Source organism: Dermochelys coriacea, chromosome 18, assembly GCF_009764565.3.
Source record: "Dermochelys coriacea isolate rDerCor1 chromosome 18, rDerCor1.pri.v4, whole genome shotgun sequence".
Classification (NCBI taxonomy): domain Eukaryota; kingdom Metazoa; phylum Chordata; order Testudines; family Dermochelyidae; genus Dermochelys; species Dermochelys coriacea.
In genome coordinates this window covers 7,418,079-7,432,061 of record NC_050085.1, presented here as the reverse complement: position 1 = coordinate 7,432,061, position 13,983 = coordinate 7,418,079, and the positions used below count along the sequence as shown (strand labels likewise).

Sequence of the window (13,983 nt, the reverse complement as noted above, 5' to 3'; positions counted from 1 at the left end):
GGTCAGAGCCTGAGTCCAAGCCCTGTCATTTTGCAGTGTGGATGCAGGTCAAGCCAGAGACCTGAGTCAGAAGGGCTGCGCAGTGCAGTGTGGACATTAGCATGGCTGCGAGCCCCGAGGCTAGCAATTGTAAACCCAGGTTCACACTGCAGTGTGGACGGTCTAGTGCGGAGCCATCTCTGGAAACACGGAATCTAGGAGGTCGGGTTCCACAGACCCAGACTTAGGGTGCAACGTAGATATACCCTTATAGAGCCTTATCCACTTCACTACATAGGATCCTACCAGCCCCATTTATGGACCCATGGACCATGCCGCTGTGATACACAAGAGGCAGTTCTAGATGAATACTTAGACACAAACTAAAGTCTCATTGACTTGAATGGGACTTTAGCACATGATTAAAATCAAACATGCTTTCTTGACTAAGGATGCTGGCCTTTAGAGCATGTTCTACCCCACATATCTTTCCTGCGGGGTGGCTGAGAATTACGGAGGGCAGCTCTGTTGAGTGCAGTGAGCAAGAGGCTCGGGGCTCTGAGTTCTAATCTTGGCACTTGCTCTTTTGTGGCTTTGGGCAGGTCCCTTAACCTTTGTGGCGGGGAGGAGAAGAAACCAACGCTGCTATGTTCCACCTGTGCAAAATGCTTGGAAAGCAGGAAAATAGTTTGTTTCTGGGCCACTCTGGTCTGGTGGAAGCAACGTGAACCTACAGTTTGATTGGAGATATACACAGCAACGGGCCTGATTCTAGGCTGGTGTGAAGCTGGGCTGCCACGAGGAAGGACCCTTCTTGCTTCTTTAAAACAAACCAAACAAGTGACGAAGCTGCCCTGAACAACTGGTGCCAGCATCTTGCAGAAGAGCCTTGTCAGAATGATTTACAAATTGTGTAAATATAACTCCACAGCCCCTGCATCTCTGCACCAGCTCACTCAAGAGCATCATTCATTTTTAAGTGAGTAGGAGACTGCGTCTGGAGCTTTCAGCATCCACCGCAGAAAGATCCATGGAAAAAAGAAGGGAACAAAAGAAGAGGAGGAAAGGAGGGGAGGGGTCACTCATTCATCGCTGGGTGTCTGGACTGCAGTAAATGGACCATCAGAAATTAAGTTAGAGATTGGATTAAAGATCTGTAGGGCCAGATCCTCAGCTGGTGTAAATCCACTGACTTTGGTTCACACCTGAGAAACCATCTCTGCCTTTTCCATGTGGTCCATGCAGGTCGGGCTCCAAGCACAGCGGCGTGGGTTTGGAGGGGGAGTGCATTGCGACTGCTCGTGCTGTCCCTGTTCTGTGGATAAATCAAGGACATGGCTTTTCAGGGCTGTCCATCCACCAATCTTTCATTGGCACTGTAGCAGGGTGAGCACCCGCTCCAGCCCTGAAGGAGTTGGAAAAGCCCTGCAGAGAGCTGGGGCTGGGGAAGGAAGTAAAACCCCGGCTGACTGGGGGAAGTGGTGGCAGCTGGGGGCCATGCCCCAATCAGGGCCCAGCTGGCTCTATAAAGGCTTTGAGCCAGAAGATCAGTAGAGACTCTCGCTAGCTTGGAGAGAGAGGGACCTGGCTGCAAGGGCTAAGAAAGTACCTAGATAGGGAGCAGGGCTGGGGAAGGCCAAGGGAGCCATGGAGTTGGACCTAGGAAAGTCCCAGGCTCTAGGCCTGGGAAGGCCTATTAGATACAGGGGTTGCAGGGGCAGCCACGGGTAGGCAGAGGCAGCAGGTCCAAACCCCCTCGCCTGTGATGAGTGGCTTATACTGCAGTCTGCCCCAGGGAGCGGGGGCTAATTGGTGACTGGCAGTAGCCTAAGACTGAGGCGAGGTGGGGATAGTGAGTGGGGGCTCCTTTGGGAGGGGAAGACCGAGAACTGTGGGGGTACTGCCAGGGGGCAGCACCCAAGACAAGGGCACCGGAGTCCGGGAGGGACACAGGGGCCAGGGGTGCCGAGACACCGGTCTGAAAGAGGTGCTCCGGAGGCTGGATGCTAATTTCCCGAAGCCGACCAGCAGGAGGCGCTGCCAGGTGAGTCTGCGCTCCGTGATAGGCACTAAATTCGCTAATAAGAAACTTGATCCCGCCCCCTGGCTCACACCTGGTCTCCAAGGACATGATCCAAAGCTCCCTGAAATTATTGGAAAGATTCCCATCATATCACTGAGCCTGGCTGGAACAGGGCATGGGCCATGGTGCAATAAACTGGGGAGAAGCAAGGAAGGAGAAAAATCCCCATGCTTCGATTAGTTTCAGAATGAGACTGTCGTTGCAGCTCCTTTTCAGCAGAGCACATGTTCGCCTTTAATTTTCCCATGGGGAGGAAAAAACAGTGCTCTTGTCAGTTAAACACAGCAGGGCTTAAGTCAGACAGAGACAGCTAGAAATCACACTTCCAGGGCTAAATCTAGCTACCTGAGATGGGCTGGCATGGACAGAATTTGAAGACAATAATCTTTGTGTCCTCATGCCTAACAGCAAACTAAACTGCGGCTCTGATGCTCAGGAACTTCCTCCGACACAGTCAAATCCCAGTCACCGATTCTGTCTGGTCCTCTCCCACGTTCCGAGGACAGACAGGAGATTACAGAAGCAGCCAGGAGTCGGAATGAACGAGGGCTGGTGCCAAGGGGAAAGGGAGTCGCAGATGATCGGAATCAATGCACGGGCATGTGCTGTACAGGGCGTAACACGGCTGCAAACCAAAGCAAACACCATTCTGGGATGTCTTAGCAGGACTGTTGCAAGCAAGACATGAGAAGTAATTCTTCCGCTCTACTCTGCACTGATTAGGCCTCAAATGGAGTATTGTGTCCAGTTCTGGGTGCCACATTTCAGGAAAGATGGGGACAAAGTAGAGAAAGTCCAGAGAAGAGCAACAAAAATGATTAAAGGTCTAGAAAGCTTGACCTATGAGGGAAGATTGAAAAAATTGGGTTTGTTTAGTTTGGAGAAGAGAAGACTGAGAAGGGACATGATAACAGTTTTCTAGTACATAAAAGGTTGTTTCAAGGAGGCGGGAGAAAAATTGTTCTCCTTAATCTCTGAGGACAGGACAAGAAGCAATGGGCTTAAATTGCAGCAAGGGTGGTTTAGGTTGGACGTTAGGAAAAACTTCCTAACTGTCACATGGTTAAGCTCTGGAATAAATTGCTCAGGGAGGTTGTTGAATCTCTATCGTTGAAGGTTTTAAGAGCAGGTTAGACAAACACCTGTCAGGGATGGTCTAGATAATACTTATCCTGCCATGAGTGCAGGGGACTGGACTAGATGACCTCGCGAGGTCCCTTTCAGTCCTATGATTCTATGACCAGCCAAACAAGAGTTCAAGAGATCAGCAGATTGAGTATCATCAGCAGGGGCCTTCATGGATGCAGTGTGTCTGTCTGAGGCCGTGGTATTAGACCCTGTTGTCCTGCGGGATAGTGACTGGTTGAGACTGTACTGGCCTCTGCTGTCCGAGGGGATACAGAGTTGATGGCAGAGTTCAGCAGGGTATGGGTATGGACCGGGCCGAACACAATGGGGCCCTGATTCTGGTTGTGTCTCTAAGTGCAACCATCACATGGATCAATAGTAATAACAGAGCACAATAACGATCAGTCCCGGATATCGCTCCTTCTGCTGCGGTAGAGGATATGGTGGTCATGGCAGAGCACATTAGGAGATTGCATTAGTGGTCACGTCCATTGGGATACAGTGCTAATGGCAGAGCCCAGAAAGGTCGAAGGAAGCCTTAGGCTTTTCATACTAAGGTGGGTTTGGGATGGACATTGAACCTACTGCTCCGAGTCTGTGCCACAGGAGGCCAAAGTGAAAGTATCCACTCTCCAGCCCCATTTCCCCTTAGCCTGGGGGCTGGTTAAACAGTCTTCGCTATCCCATCTTGGGTACCTGGTTCCAAGCCCCAGTCCCTCACATACCCCCTGGAAAGCAAGCCCCTAGTATTCCATGCGCATCTCCTCCAGTTCTGCACATTACACTAGCTAGCAAACAGAGCACAAGATGCTAAGTCTACCTTGGTCGCTTCCCTGTGCCAACCACAGGGTCTGTGTTAGACACTCATGCGAGGGCACGTTCTCTCTCTCTCTCTCACACACACACACACACACACACACACACACACACACAATGCCATGTGGGGCTGGAGCACTAAGGAGTGGGGGATGCTGCGAAGCAACCGTGTTTATCACCCCATAGAGATCTCTCTGCATTCCAGGGGCATCTGGTTTGCTGTGACCCCAGGACAGCAGCCACTAAAACACTGAGGACAATTTGTGAGGTGCGGAAAAAGACAGACAAAATTGCCGGGTGGAGATAAATTCCCATGATGCTCTGAGGAGATTTAATACATTTCTGCAATATAAACAGACCTTTTGGCTTTTCTGCTGTCCAGGTGACCTGGAGCTAAATGAGCTCAGACAGTTTGCTAATAAGTGATGGTCTTTATCTGAGACACAGACCTCTCTCTCTCTTCAGAGTTCTCCCATACACTTACACACACACATACACACAAACACATAGGCAAACAGGTGCACACATACACCCATATGGATCACAAGTGTATCTACATAGATTATACATACATGGATCTCTCACACAGACAATTATGGATCTTGCACATCCAGACCCACACCTGCACATAAACACAGAGATCACACACATGCATTTCTCACAAATGTACACACTCTCAGATCCCACATATTCATACACAAACAGATGACATCCACTTGCACACCCACAGTCATACACAGGGCACGCACACACACACACGCAAATTACGCCCTCTCCTATATGCATGAATCATCCGCACATTACTCCTGAGGGCATTCTGTGCCACTGTGCAGAGGAAGAGAAAGTCTTGTCCTCCCCAGCGCAGCTGGACTAGCAGATGAGGCTGGCACAGGATAGGAGCCACCAGCTGGGTCTTCCCCGGTCCCGCCTCCTGCCCCACAGTGATTTACCTCTCTGTCAGCTGTCCTGGGCACCCAAAACGTATTGTTGGGGAGGGTCACATGACTGCTCTTGTGGCTTCCCTTTGCTTCCCCCTCAGAAAGTAATTTTGCTGCGGGGAAACAAAAAGATCTGCAGGGGACATGAATTCTGCGCATGTGCAGCGGTGAAGAATCCCCCCCAGGAGTAGCACATCCACATATCTGATCCATGCTCTCACACCCACAGGTGGATTTCTCTTACTCACACACACACACACACACACACACACACACACACACACTGATGATTTCTCTCTCCACTGTAGCATGCATCTATGCAAACAATGCTGGAAAAGGGAGAATAATTTCCCAGACCTTGAAGGAACAAGGCAGGGTTTGTTCCAGTGTTTTCTGCTCAAGTCTCTGGATCTTCCCCGCCATAATGCAAAACACAGCACTCCTATTCCTGTCTCCTCTGAAAATCCTTGTCAGACTGATTTCCTTGTGCACAGCCACCAAGGCCTCTTTGAAGATAGCAGTCAAGGGAGGGAGGGATGCACATTAGGGAAAAGCTTCTGGGGAATTAAAGGACTGTGGGCTAAATTCAAGGCTGGTGGAGCTCTCCTGAAGCGAATAAAGCTGCTCCATGGGTGAACCTAAATAGGTTTGTCTGTTAAGTGTTTGGGGAGCTAGGTAGTACCAGGGCTAGTGCACCCACCTTTCACCTCCATACACCTGGGCTGGGCAGTATCACCACATGGACGTCATGTGGCACAACTGGCTGGTTATTTGAGGGGCCCCCCATAAACGCAAAGCCTCCCAGGACTACATGTTAACAGGTTGAGATACATGAGTAACCTGTACAGTAGGGGAAGCTGCAGCCTGTACAATACAGGGGGCTGAGATTAAGGAGCAAGACATGTTGGCAGAGCTGTGAATTCCAGGGTAGCGGAGTGGAGGCTGAGGGGCATCGTCAGACCTGGGTGGGGACCTACGACTAGAATAGCACCTCGCACTGAGGTGCACTGGAAGACCTCTGTGAAAGAAGTTGGCCCAGCACTGCCCTGCACAAAGCCTGGTTTACCCCGGTTTGCACTTAGTCCCTCACTTCCATGGGCACTGGATTTGTCCCTCAATTAGGAGGACGTGGTTTGCCATGCATTGTGCAATCTGTGCAAGTGAGATCCCTGACCCCAGGTTTCAAATGCGTCTCAATCCATTTAACACACGCTGCGGCACCTCTGACGTGTCATTCCGATGCACTGATTTCATGTTTTAAATAGAGCCAACACACAGCGCTTTGCCTGCTTGTGCGAGCCATCCGTTTCATCCCCCAGCCAGAGATGCTCTCTGCTGTCACCCCATGCATTTGCAGGGAAAGTTAGATAAACACCAAGTTTGATTTCCCTTCAAACACAGGCAAAGCGAGATGGGTGAAGTCATCAAGAACGCAAACGACTGTTCTGGCTGGTGCTTGCCTAGGTAAAGTTACAGGCACCAGATTGGCTTTTGCTCCCAATTCAGACCTACCCCAGCCTTCACCCATGATTCTGCCCAGCACTGACCTGGCTGCCCTCTCCTTGAAGAGAGGTCACTTTGGCCCAACAAGACAGCAGGATCATGTTCCCTGGGCACAATGCAGGTCTGTCTTTGTCACTCCTAGCTGCCTCTGACCCCACTGGCATTGTGTCTGGCCTGGACGTGGCATTACGGTATGCATTTCCAGCTCCCAAGAGGGCAGTGAAATGCATACTTTGGCAGCCAACTGCCCCAGCATGGAAATAACATGCAATGGCTGGTTTAAGACGTTTTTGGGATGTAAGGCCACGCTTGTGTACATTGGGAACTACAGAATGGCTGGACGGAAACTCCCAGATCCAAAAACTGGGAAAGTTCCAAGCCAGATCAGAGCGTTGAGGTTGTCCCCTAGCTGTACACCGCCAGATCCAGACCCCCTGAACTCTGGGAGCCAGATCTATGCTTTGCAATGAAGTCTCCTCTCTCCAGTGGGGCTAATGGGAGCCCCAGCTCCAAACGGCCCTGATATCACAGGGCCCGTCCCTAGCAATAATCTTATAGACACCACCGTGGCCAGCAGACGTAAACAGCCACCGCTTTTTCCCTTTCTTTGCAAGGTCCTGTTAGTTAAACTGCCAAGTGCTAAAACCCACCAAGGGAGCATCACAAAACTACTGGAGCGAGTGTCAGAAGGGCCCTGGGGACAATCTCACAACTACTTCTTTGCCAGTCATTTAAAAGCAAAACAAAGCCAACCCAAACCTTCCTCTCTCATCCCCTTTTCCCCTTTTAGATCGGACGAGGCGGCTATGGCTGGGTAATCGATGCTTCCATCACCGAGAAACCTCTTGACAGTTTCCTCTGACATCCCTCAGCTGCACGGCTCTGGCCTCGCATCACACACTGGAAGAACAGCCTGCCTGACCCTGTCCCTGTCCCTGTCACAGGAGGGTTAACGGGCGGTCACTTACCCGGTACCAGACTATCTCCCGCATCCTGCCATCCGTCTTGAAGTTACATTTCAAAGTCACGGCATCCCCAACCACCACAGGCGGGAGCGGCTCAATGCTGACAGTCAGGTAGCCTGTGAAATAACGGAGGAAGAGAAACACAACATGAGCCAAGGCAGGGCTGGGAAGCGGGTGCAGGCCTAAGTGAGCTGGGAAACTGGTCCCAAGTGGGGATGGAAATACGGACTGGCTTCCACGTGCCCACCCTCTATTCACCCCTCTCCCTCCTCCTCCTGCAGACAAGATCGCATCCTCAAGGGAAAATCATTGAGCCTGATTTCCCTCTGCCCTGCCTGTGGGGAAGTCATTTTCACCAGTGCCGGGGGTGCGAAACACAACCACTGCTGTGCAGAGACTACGGCCTACCACGCAGGGCAGTAGTGCCTCACTGTTCCCTTGTACTCCCTCATCTGTCTCCATCTGTTGCCTCTTTAGATTGCAAGCCTCTTAGGCAGCAGCCATCTTTTCATTCTGTGTTTGTACAGCGCCTGGCATGATATGGGCCTGGTAATGCAAAGAATAATCATAAATGATTTGCCCCTCGCCCACACCGGGGGGTTAATGTTTTCAGCATCACCAACACCAAATGTTCAAAAAATAGCATGAGTCAGGCCCTCAAAATCATGAGTTTGGCTTATGCTCGGGCCCAGTTCCCAAGCTTTCCTCCGCAAACAGGAGGGCGAGCAAATTACCTTTTTTTTTTTTTTCCTTGAAAGCTGAGAGGCTCATGTAATCACATGACTCCCAGAGCTGGGACCGTAAGTAAAACACCAGATATCGTAAGATTTGTGATCAAATCACGAGAGTCAGCGACGTTGCGTTTTACACCTCTTTGCACTGGTTTAAATGGCTACACAAGCTGGCAGCGTAACCCCCAATCAGTGTGTGTGTGTGTGTGTGTGTGTGTGTGTTATATGATCCTGTCTATGTCCCATTCACAGAGGCTATGGGACTGTTACGGCATTCAGCTTAAGAGCCAGGCTCTGTAGTGCAAATTGAGTCAGGTTTATAAGTAGACTTGGAAGGATTCAATTTTTAGCAGGGAATGTCAGTAAATATCAATTTCATCATACACACCCAAACCAGAAAAAAATTATTTCCATCAGAAATAATTGAAATTTACAGAAAGGCAAAGTAAGGAAAATGCTGCTCCAGAACTTACTAAAGTTCGAGTTAGGGACATTTACTTTGTATATTCTGACATGTGACGTCCAATATTTGTGTTTTAGAGGTTAGAAAGCTTTAACTTTTTGAATCTCAGCATCTACTATCATTAAATAATTATCTGATCTCCCCGATTGACTTCCCATGCTTTCCGGCAACTGTGAACATTTAAATCAATAAAAATAGAAAAATAATCATTGATACTATCCACCACAATTATTTAAAAATGTATATCGCTTTCTGCCACACCTGCTTAAAGAGCATGAGGTGCCTGATTCGATCCCTGGCCTGTCAACCACCACACTAAGACTCAGGCCATTCTGATCTTACACTTTCACAGCACTGAGTTCCATGGATTTACAGCAGGGCAGGCAGAATGAGACCTGTTCCTGCTATACATGTAGCATTTCAAAAGCCCTTGGCATTGCTTTGCTCCCATTGCCATCAATGGGAGGTTTACCAGAAATGCTGATGAGATCAATATGCAGTGTTTTGAATTGTCCGGCAACCTGGATAGTTAATCTTTCCCTGACCCTGGATATATCTTGATGCCAACAGATCTAAGGAGAAAAATAAAAGAAGGGGGTCCTATCTCTTTAAGGCCAACAGGTCCAGTGTGCGATGCAGGGAGGCTTCAGGTGGGAGGATCAGGCTGAATTACATCTACTATCTTCTCTCAAGGTGAATCTCAGGATTAATTATCCCCCAGACAGTGACTCCGAGGGATTGCTTGGAAAGGTGACACATGACCCCCTATTAGTTACACAGCCTGAGTCTGGCTTGTGGAGCAGATGCTTATAAAAGTACCCAGGCTTTTTGGTTACAGCAGCAATGGGAGGCTCAGCTGCTGAGTGGGGACTGTCTCTGCTTCAAGGGAGGGCAGAGACACCAGTGCAGAGAGATGGACCCATCACTCCTCTTTCCATGCAGGCGTGTCGAGTCAGGATAGAGGAGAAGAGAGCAGCAGGGCAGCCTGCGTGATAGGACAGTGCCCGGTGTGGTGCTGCTAGATGATCTGGAGTCCCATGGGTCAGTGCTGGGGAGAGTGTACTCATCTCTGAGCAGCCAGCAGAGATTGGCTAATGCCCACACAGCACCTGCTCCTCGGTGACCCATGGGACATGCAGCTGCTCTCCTACCCAGCCTGGCTCATCACGGAGAAGAAGACAGATGGGGTGTTCTCATTTGTTTCACGTCACAACGGGAGTCTGGAGGTTGAGTCCCCGGTCCAGTTGGCAGCCTCTCCGCAGAAGCCGTGCAGGGTCAGAAAGCTGGTGGGGTGGAGCAGGCCACAAGTCAGGACTGGAGGTTTTTCTGATTCAGAGATATTGCTCCCCATCAATTTTTAGTTTCAGTATTTTCTGTGTCCCATGATCCCTCCCCACTTTGTACCTACAGCCATCTCAGGTCCTCTCCCCACACATTTCTCCCTCACTCCTTGTTCCTCTGGGGTGAGGGGCAGGCAGTGAGTGCGGCCCAGATGGAGTGAATCCTTGGGTGTCGGTCTCCAAATGCAGGCGACCTGACCGTCCCGTGTCTCTGCTCTCCCCTCGATCATGTTCACCCTAAACTAGCTTGGCCTGCGGTTGTGCAATGGAAATGCAAGATGTTGCACTGATCTGCGCTCTGTCCATCACTGGAGCAGGATCTCTGCTCCATGGCAGCTCTGGATGCCTTGGGAGGTAGCAATGGAGAATAAGCAGAGGCAATTCTTGAGCAGGATTTCAAATCAGCTGTCCACATCCAGCTATTTGGAGTCTCCCAAGTCCCCTCAACTTTCCCACCTGGCCTCTCTCACTGTAACGCCCATCAGGAATGGTTACTTCTGACTAGACTAATCATCCATCTAATCCCATAGCCAGATAAATCAGAATATAATATTTGCTTACGTGGACTGGTGCCTTGTCTCTGGCAATGACCAATGCAGTATGCTGCAGAGGAAGATATTAACTGCACACCTAATTGCAAGACACAGTGCCATTCTTCCTGACCTCCTTTGACAACTTGTGCTGTGAAAGCATGAGGAATGTGAGGACCTTTCTGTTTTCGCCTCGCTGATGGGATCTCAGATTCTGTTCCACTTGGTCTTGAATCTGAGCTGTTCACCTCATGCAGCAGTGAGTTCCACAGGTTGCCTATTCCACAGTTACAAAATGAAACTGACTGCTACCTAATAATTAACACCCAGGAACTCTCATAAAGGAGCATCCTCACTGGAACACAATCAGGGGAGAGAACTACCACATGGTCTCCATGGCTCTAATCAGGAGAGGGACTGCACCCACCTGCAGACACCCTTATCACAGGATGTGAATTAAAATGCATTGCTGAAGGAACAAAACCAAGCAAGTGAAATGGAGGCATATTGTAAATGGGGTCAGGAGCCAATCCGCAAAGCCCCAACCACAGAGATGCCGAAGGGCTTAACAAAACACTCAATGAAACAAACAAAAGCCAGTCTTTTTGAAATTAATCAGCACCTGGGAACTACAGACAGGAGCTTTCTTCTTCTGAGTGCTGCAACCATACCCTCCCACCAGCCAGGGGGATGGAGGGAAGAAGAGTGGTGAAGCTGCAGGGGGTAGGGGAGAAGACAGGCCTGTGTTAAATAGCTGCTTCTAATTGGCCCTGACAGTGAAATCTTCCAGATCAAACAAGCAATCTGCTCAGGAATGGAAAAAATCCAGAGGTTCGTGAGACTCCCATCCCAGCGCTTTGCGAGGGAGTGCATTGTGTATCGGTTACACAGAGGTCTCCTTGCTTTTCAAAATGCTCTAGAGCATCTGGGATTTTTCAGGACCATTAACAGTGACACGGGGGGGGCCAGAGACTACTGAAAACCACTGCACGGCTATCAGGACTTCAAAGCATTGCACTCATACTAGCCTCGTCTGGGTTTCCTCGCCATTGCGACGGGCAGTGGGAATAAAGTTGTGAGGTTTAAATGGGAAGTCAGAAGGGCCAGTGTATTTGGAATTGCCTCAGGCCCTCTGCACCCACAGAGCTCCTGCTGCTACCACCATCAAAAGCTGGAGACGCTCAGGTCCTAGGATTAAGGGTCACAATGTTTCCCAGGTCTGGGGGTCTAAAGTAGCTAGGAAGCAGCGAAGGAGGGCACAGCTCACCTCCATCCCACTGCACCAGCATTTAATGTGTAACAGGATTAAAGGGATGCATTGCTTTGATTTATGAAATGTCCTGAGAGCCTGCTGATTTGGGTTCTAGGTCCTGACTCTGCCAGGGATTCGCTACGGGTCTCTGGCCAACTTTTCCAAAAGTGACCTGCTGATTTTGGGTGCCTTTGGTTTTGGTTGCCCAACCTGTAACACCTGTTAAGTACTTAGATAGAGTAGACAGGTAGTATCGCTCTGTGCCTCAGTTTCCCCATTTGTAAAACCGCGATAACGATAGTGACTCAGCTGAGTGAAGTGCTCTGAGATCTTACTTCAAAGTGTTCTCATGGTACAATGTTAAGAGCTGCCCAGTGTATTTAACCACCCCAGCCCATGCACTGACAGAGGCTGTGATTGCATCACAAGGCAGTGACAACACAACGCTGACACTTCTGTGGCATATCTCTCTGGAAAGAGGCCCAGCTACACGGTGGGGGCAGGGTGGTGCAGCTACCCTGCTCATAGTCCGTGCTCAGCCGAACAAGAACTTCAGCACTCTCGGCACGTCGGTGCTGCTCACCCCCCGCAGCTCACAAAGGGCTCAGATTGCGCCAGAGATTCGCGGTGGTAGCAAACTGGCCCCCAGCACCTCGCAACCTTCAATGTGTTTAACCTCACAAACCCCTTCAGGTGGTGAAGCGCTATTATCTCAATCCAGCTGGGGAACTGGGGGTACGTCTACACTGCAAAGAGGCTCAAAGTGTGGGGGTCAATTGACTTGGGCTCCTGGGACTCAGGCTTCCGGGCTAACAACAGTAGTGGAGATGTTTGGGTCGGGCTGGAGTCCAGGGTCCGAGACCCTCCCCACTGGCCGGGTTTCAGAGCCCGGGCTCCAGCCTGAACATCTATACTGCTATGGTTAGCTCTGGAGCCCAAGCCCCAGGAGCTGGAGTCAATCGACTCGGGCTCCAAGACTCGGCACAAGGGGTTGTTTTTTTTTTTTTTTTTTTTGCAGTGCAGACCTACCCAGGGAGACACGAGACTTGTCCGCACCACTAATAAAAGCGGCGCTGGCTACCTTGGGGTCGCTAACACATGTGAGCTACCCTGAGGTAAAAACACAGTGAGGACAAAGCACTTAGTAAACTCGCCTGGGGTCAGCTCCGTTCCCTCACCGGGGGCTGCCCTGGCTGAGGTCACCGCGCCGTGCAACTAAAGAGCCTGCTTTCCCCACACGATGCTACTTACCCCAAGGTAAGAAACATAGGAGTTTAGTACCGAAAACAAGCCCTAAGTAACTCAGCCAAGATCACAAGAGGAAGCCTGTATTGGAGCACAAACTCAAACCGGAGTCTCCCGAGTCCTAGACGAGCCCCCCCCCCATCCTACCCCACCCCCGGCTGCTTCTCCTCTAATCCCGCTACAGTGCTGACCCACAGCTGATGCCTCCAGGGAAGGCGATACCCTCTCTCCCACACACACAGACATTGTCACACTGGATCTTAATCAGGGGTATAGGGGGAAATGGGGAACTTCCACCCTGACCTCCGACCACACACAGACAAGCATTAAACTCATGTCCAGAAGCACGATGCCCATGTCTCCCCGCAGCCTCCCCACACCAGCCTTTCCACCAGTAACTCACTTCTCAAAGCAAAGCTGTTGGAATGGTACCAATTAGCCCTGTCTCCACCACTCCAGTCCCGTTTTAAAGTCCTCTAAATTGCTCAACTCCGGTCCCCATAGGAGGGAATCCTGCAGATTAATTAGAGGGCGTGTAAAGACGTAACCCCTGTTTTATCGGTTCTGCCTGGGTTGCCAATCCATTCCAATGAGCGGCCCCCACCTCCCTCCCCCAGCAACCTGGCAGCCCGAGGCTGGGCAAGGAGATGAGCGACGGATCCTTCTTAACTCCACGCTTCATTATTCTGAATACCTCCATCACTCTCCCTCCTGTATCTGTGACAACATTTATGGCGCTCCTATTAAGAGACGTTTAGTAAAATAACCAGTGATATTTAAGAATTAGAGAGAGACACACACAGGGAGAATCTGGGAGATAAATCTCTGCTCGGATGTGAAACGCTCCCAGAACCTTACGCTGAGCGACATTGCAGATCAGCTAGTGGCACTCCGCTGTTCCCTGCTCCCATGCCCCTCTCGTCTTCCCTAAGTCCCTTTTTCCATCCCATCCTCGCTTTTCCTCGTTGGCAGCCATTATCCAGAAGGGACTGGGAGTCAAGAGTCTCAGG

General features: G+C 50.4%; 1 protein-coding gene across 1 annotated transcript in view; it reads right to left on the bottom strand.

Moving 5' to 3' along the window:
• The window catches only part of IGSF21 (immunoglobin superfamily member 21), a 273,045-nt gene that overhangs the window by 156,790 nt on the left and 102,272 nt on the right, over positions 1–13,983 (bottom strand). The window contains exon 2 of the mRNA XM_038376831.1: positions 7,416–7,528. Coding sequence (XP_038232759.1) covers positions 7,416–7,528 — 113 coding nt within the window. The remainder of the gene's footprint in view (positions 1–7,415; positions 7,529–13,983) is intronic.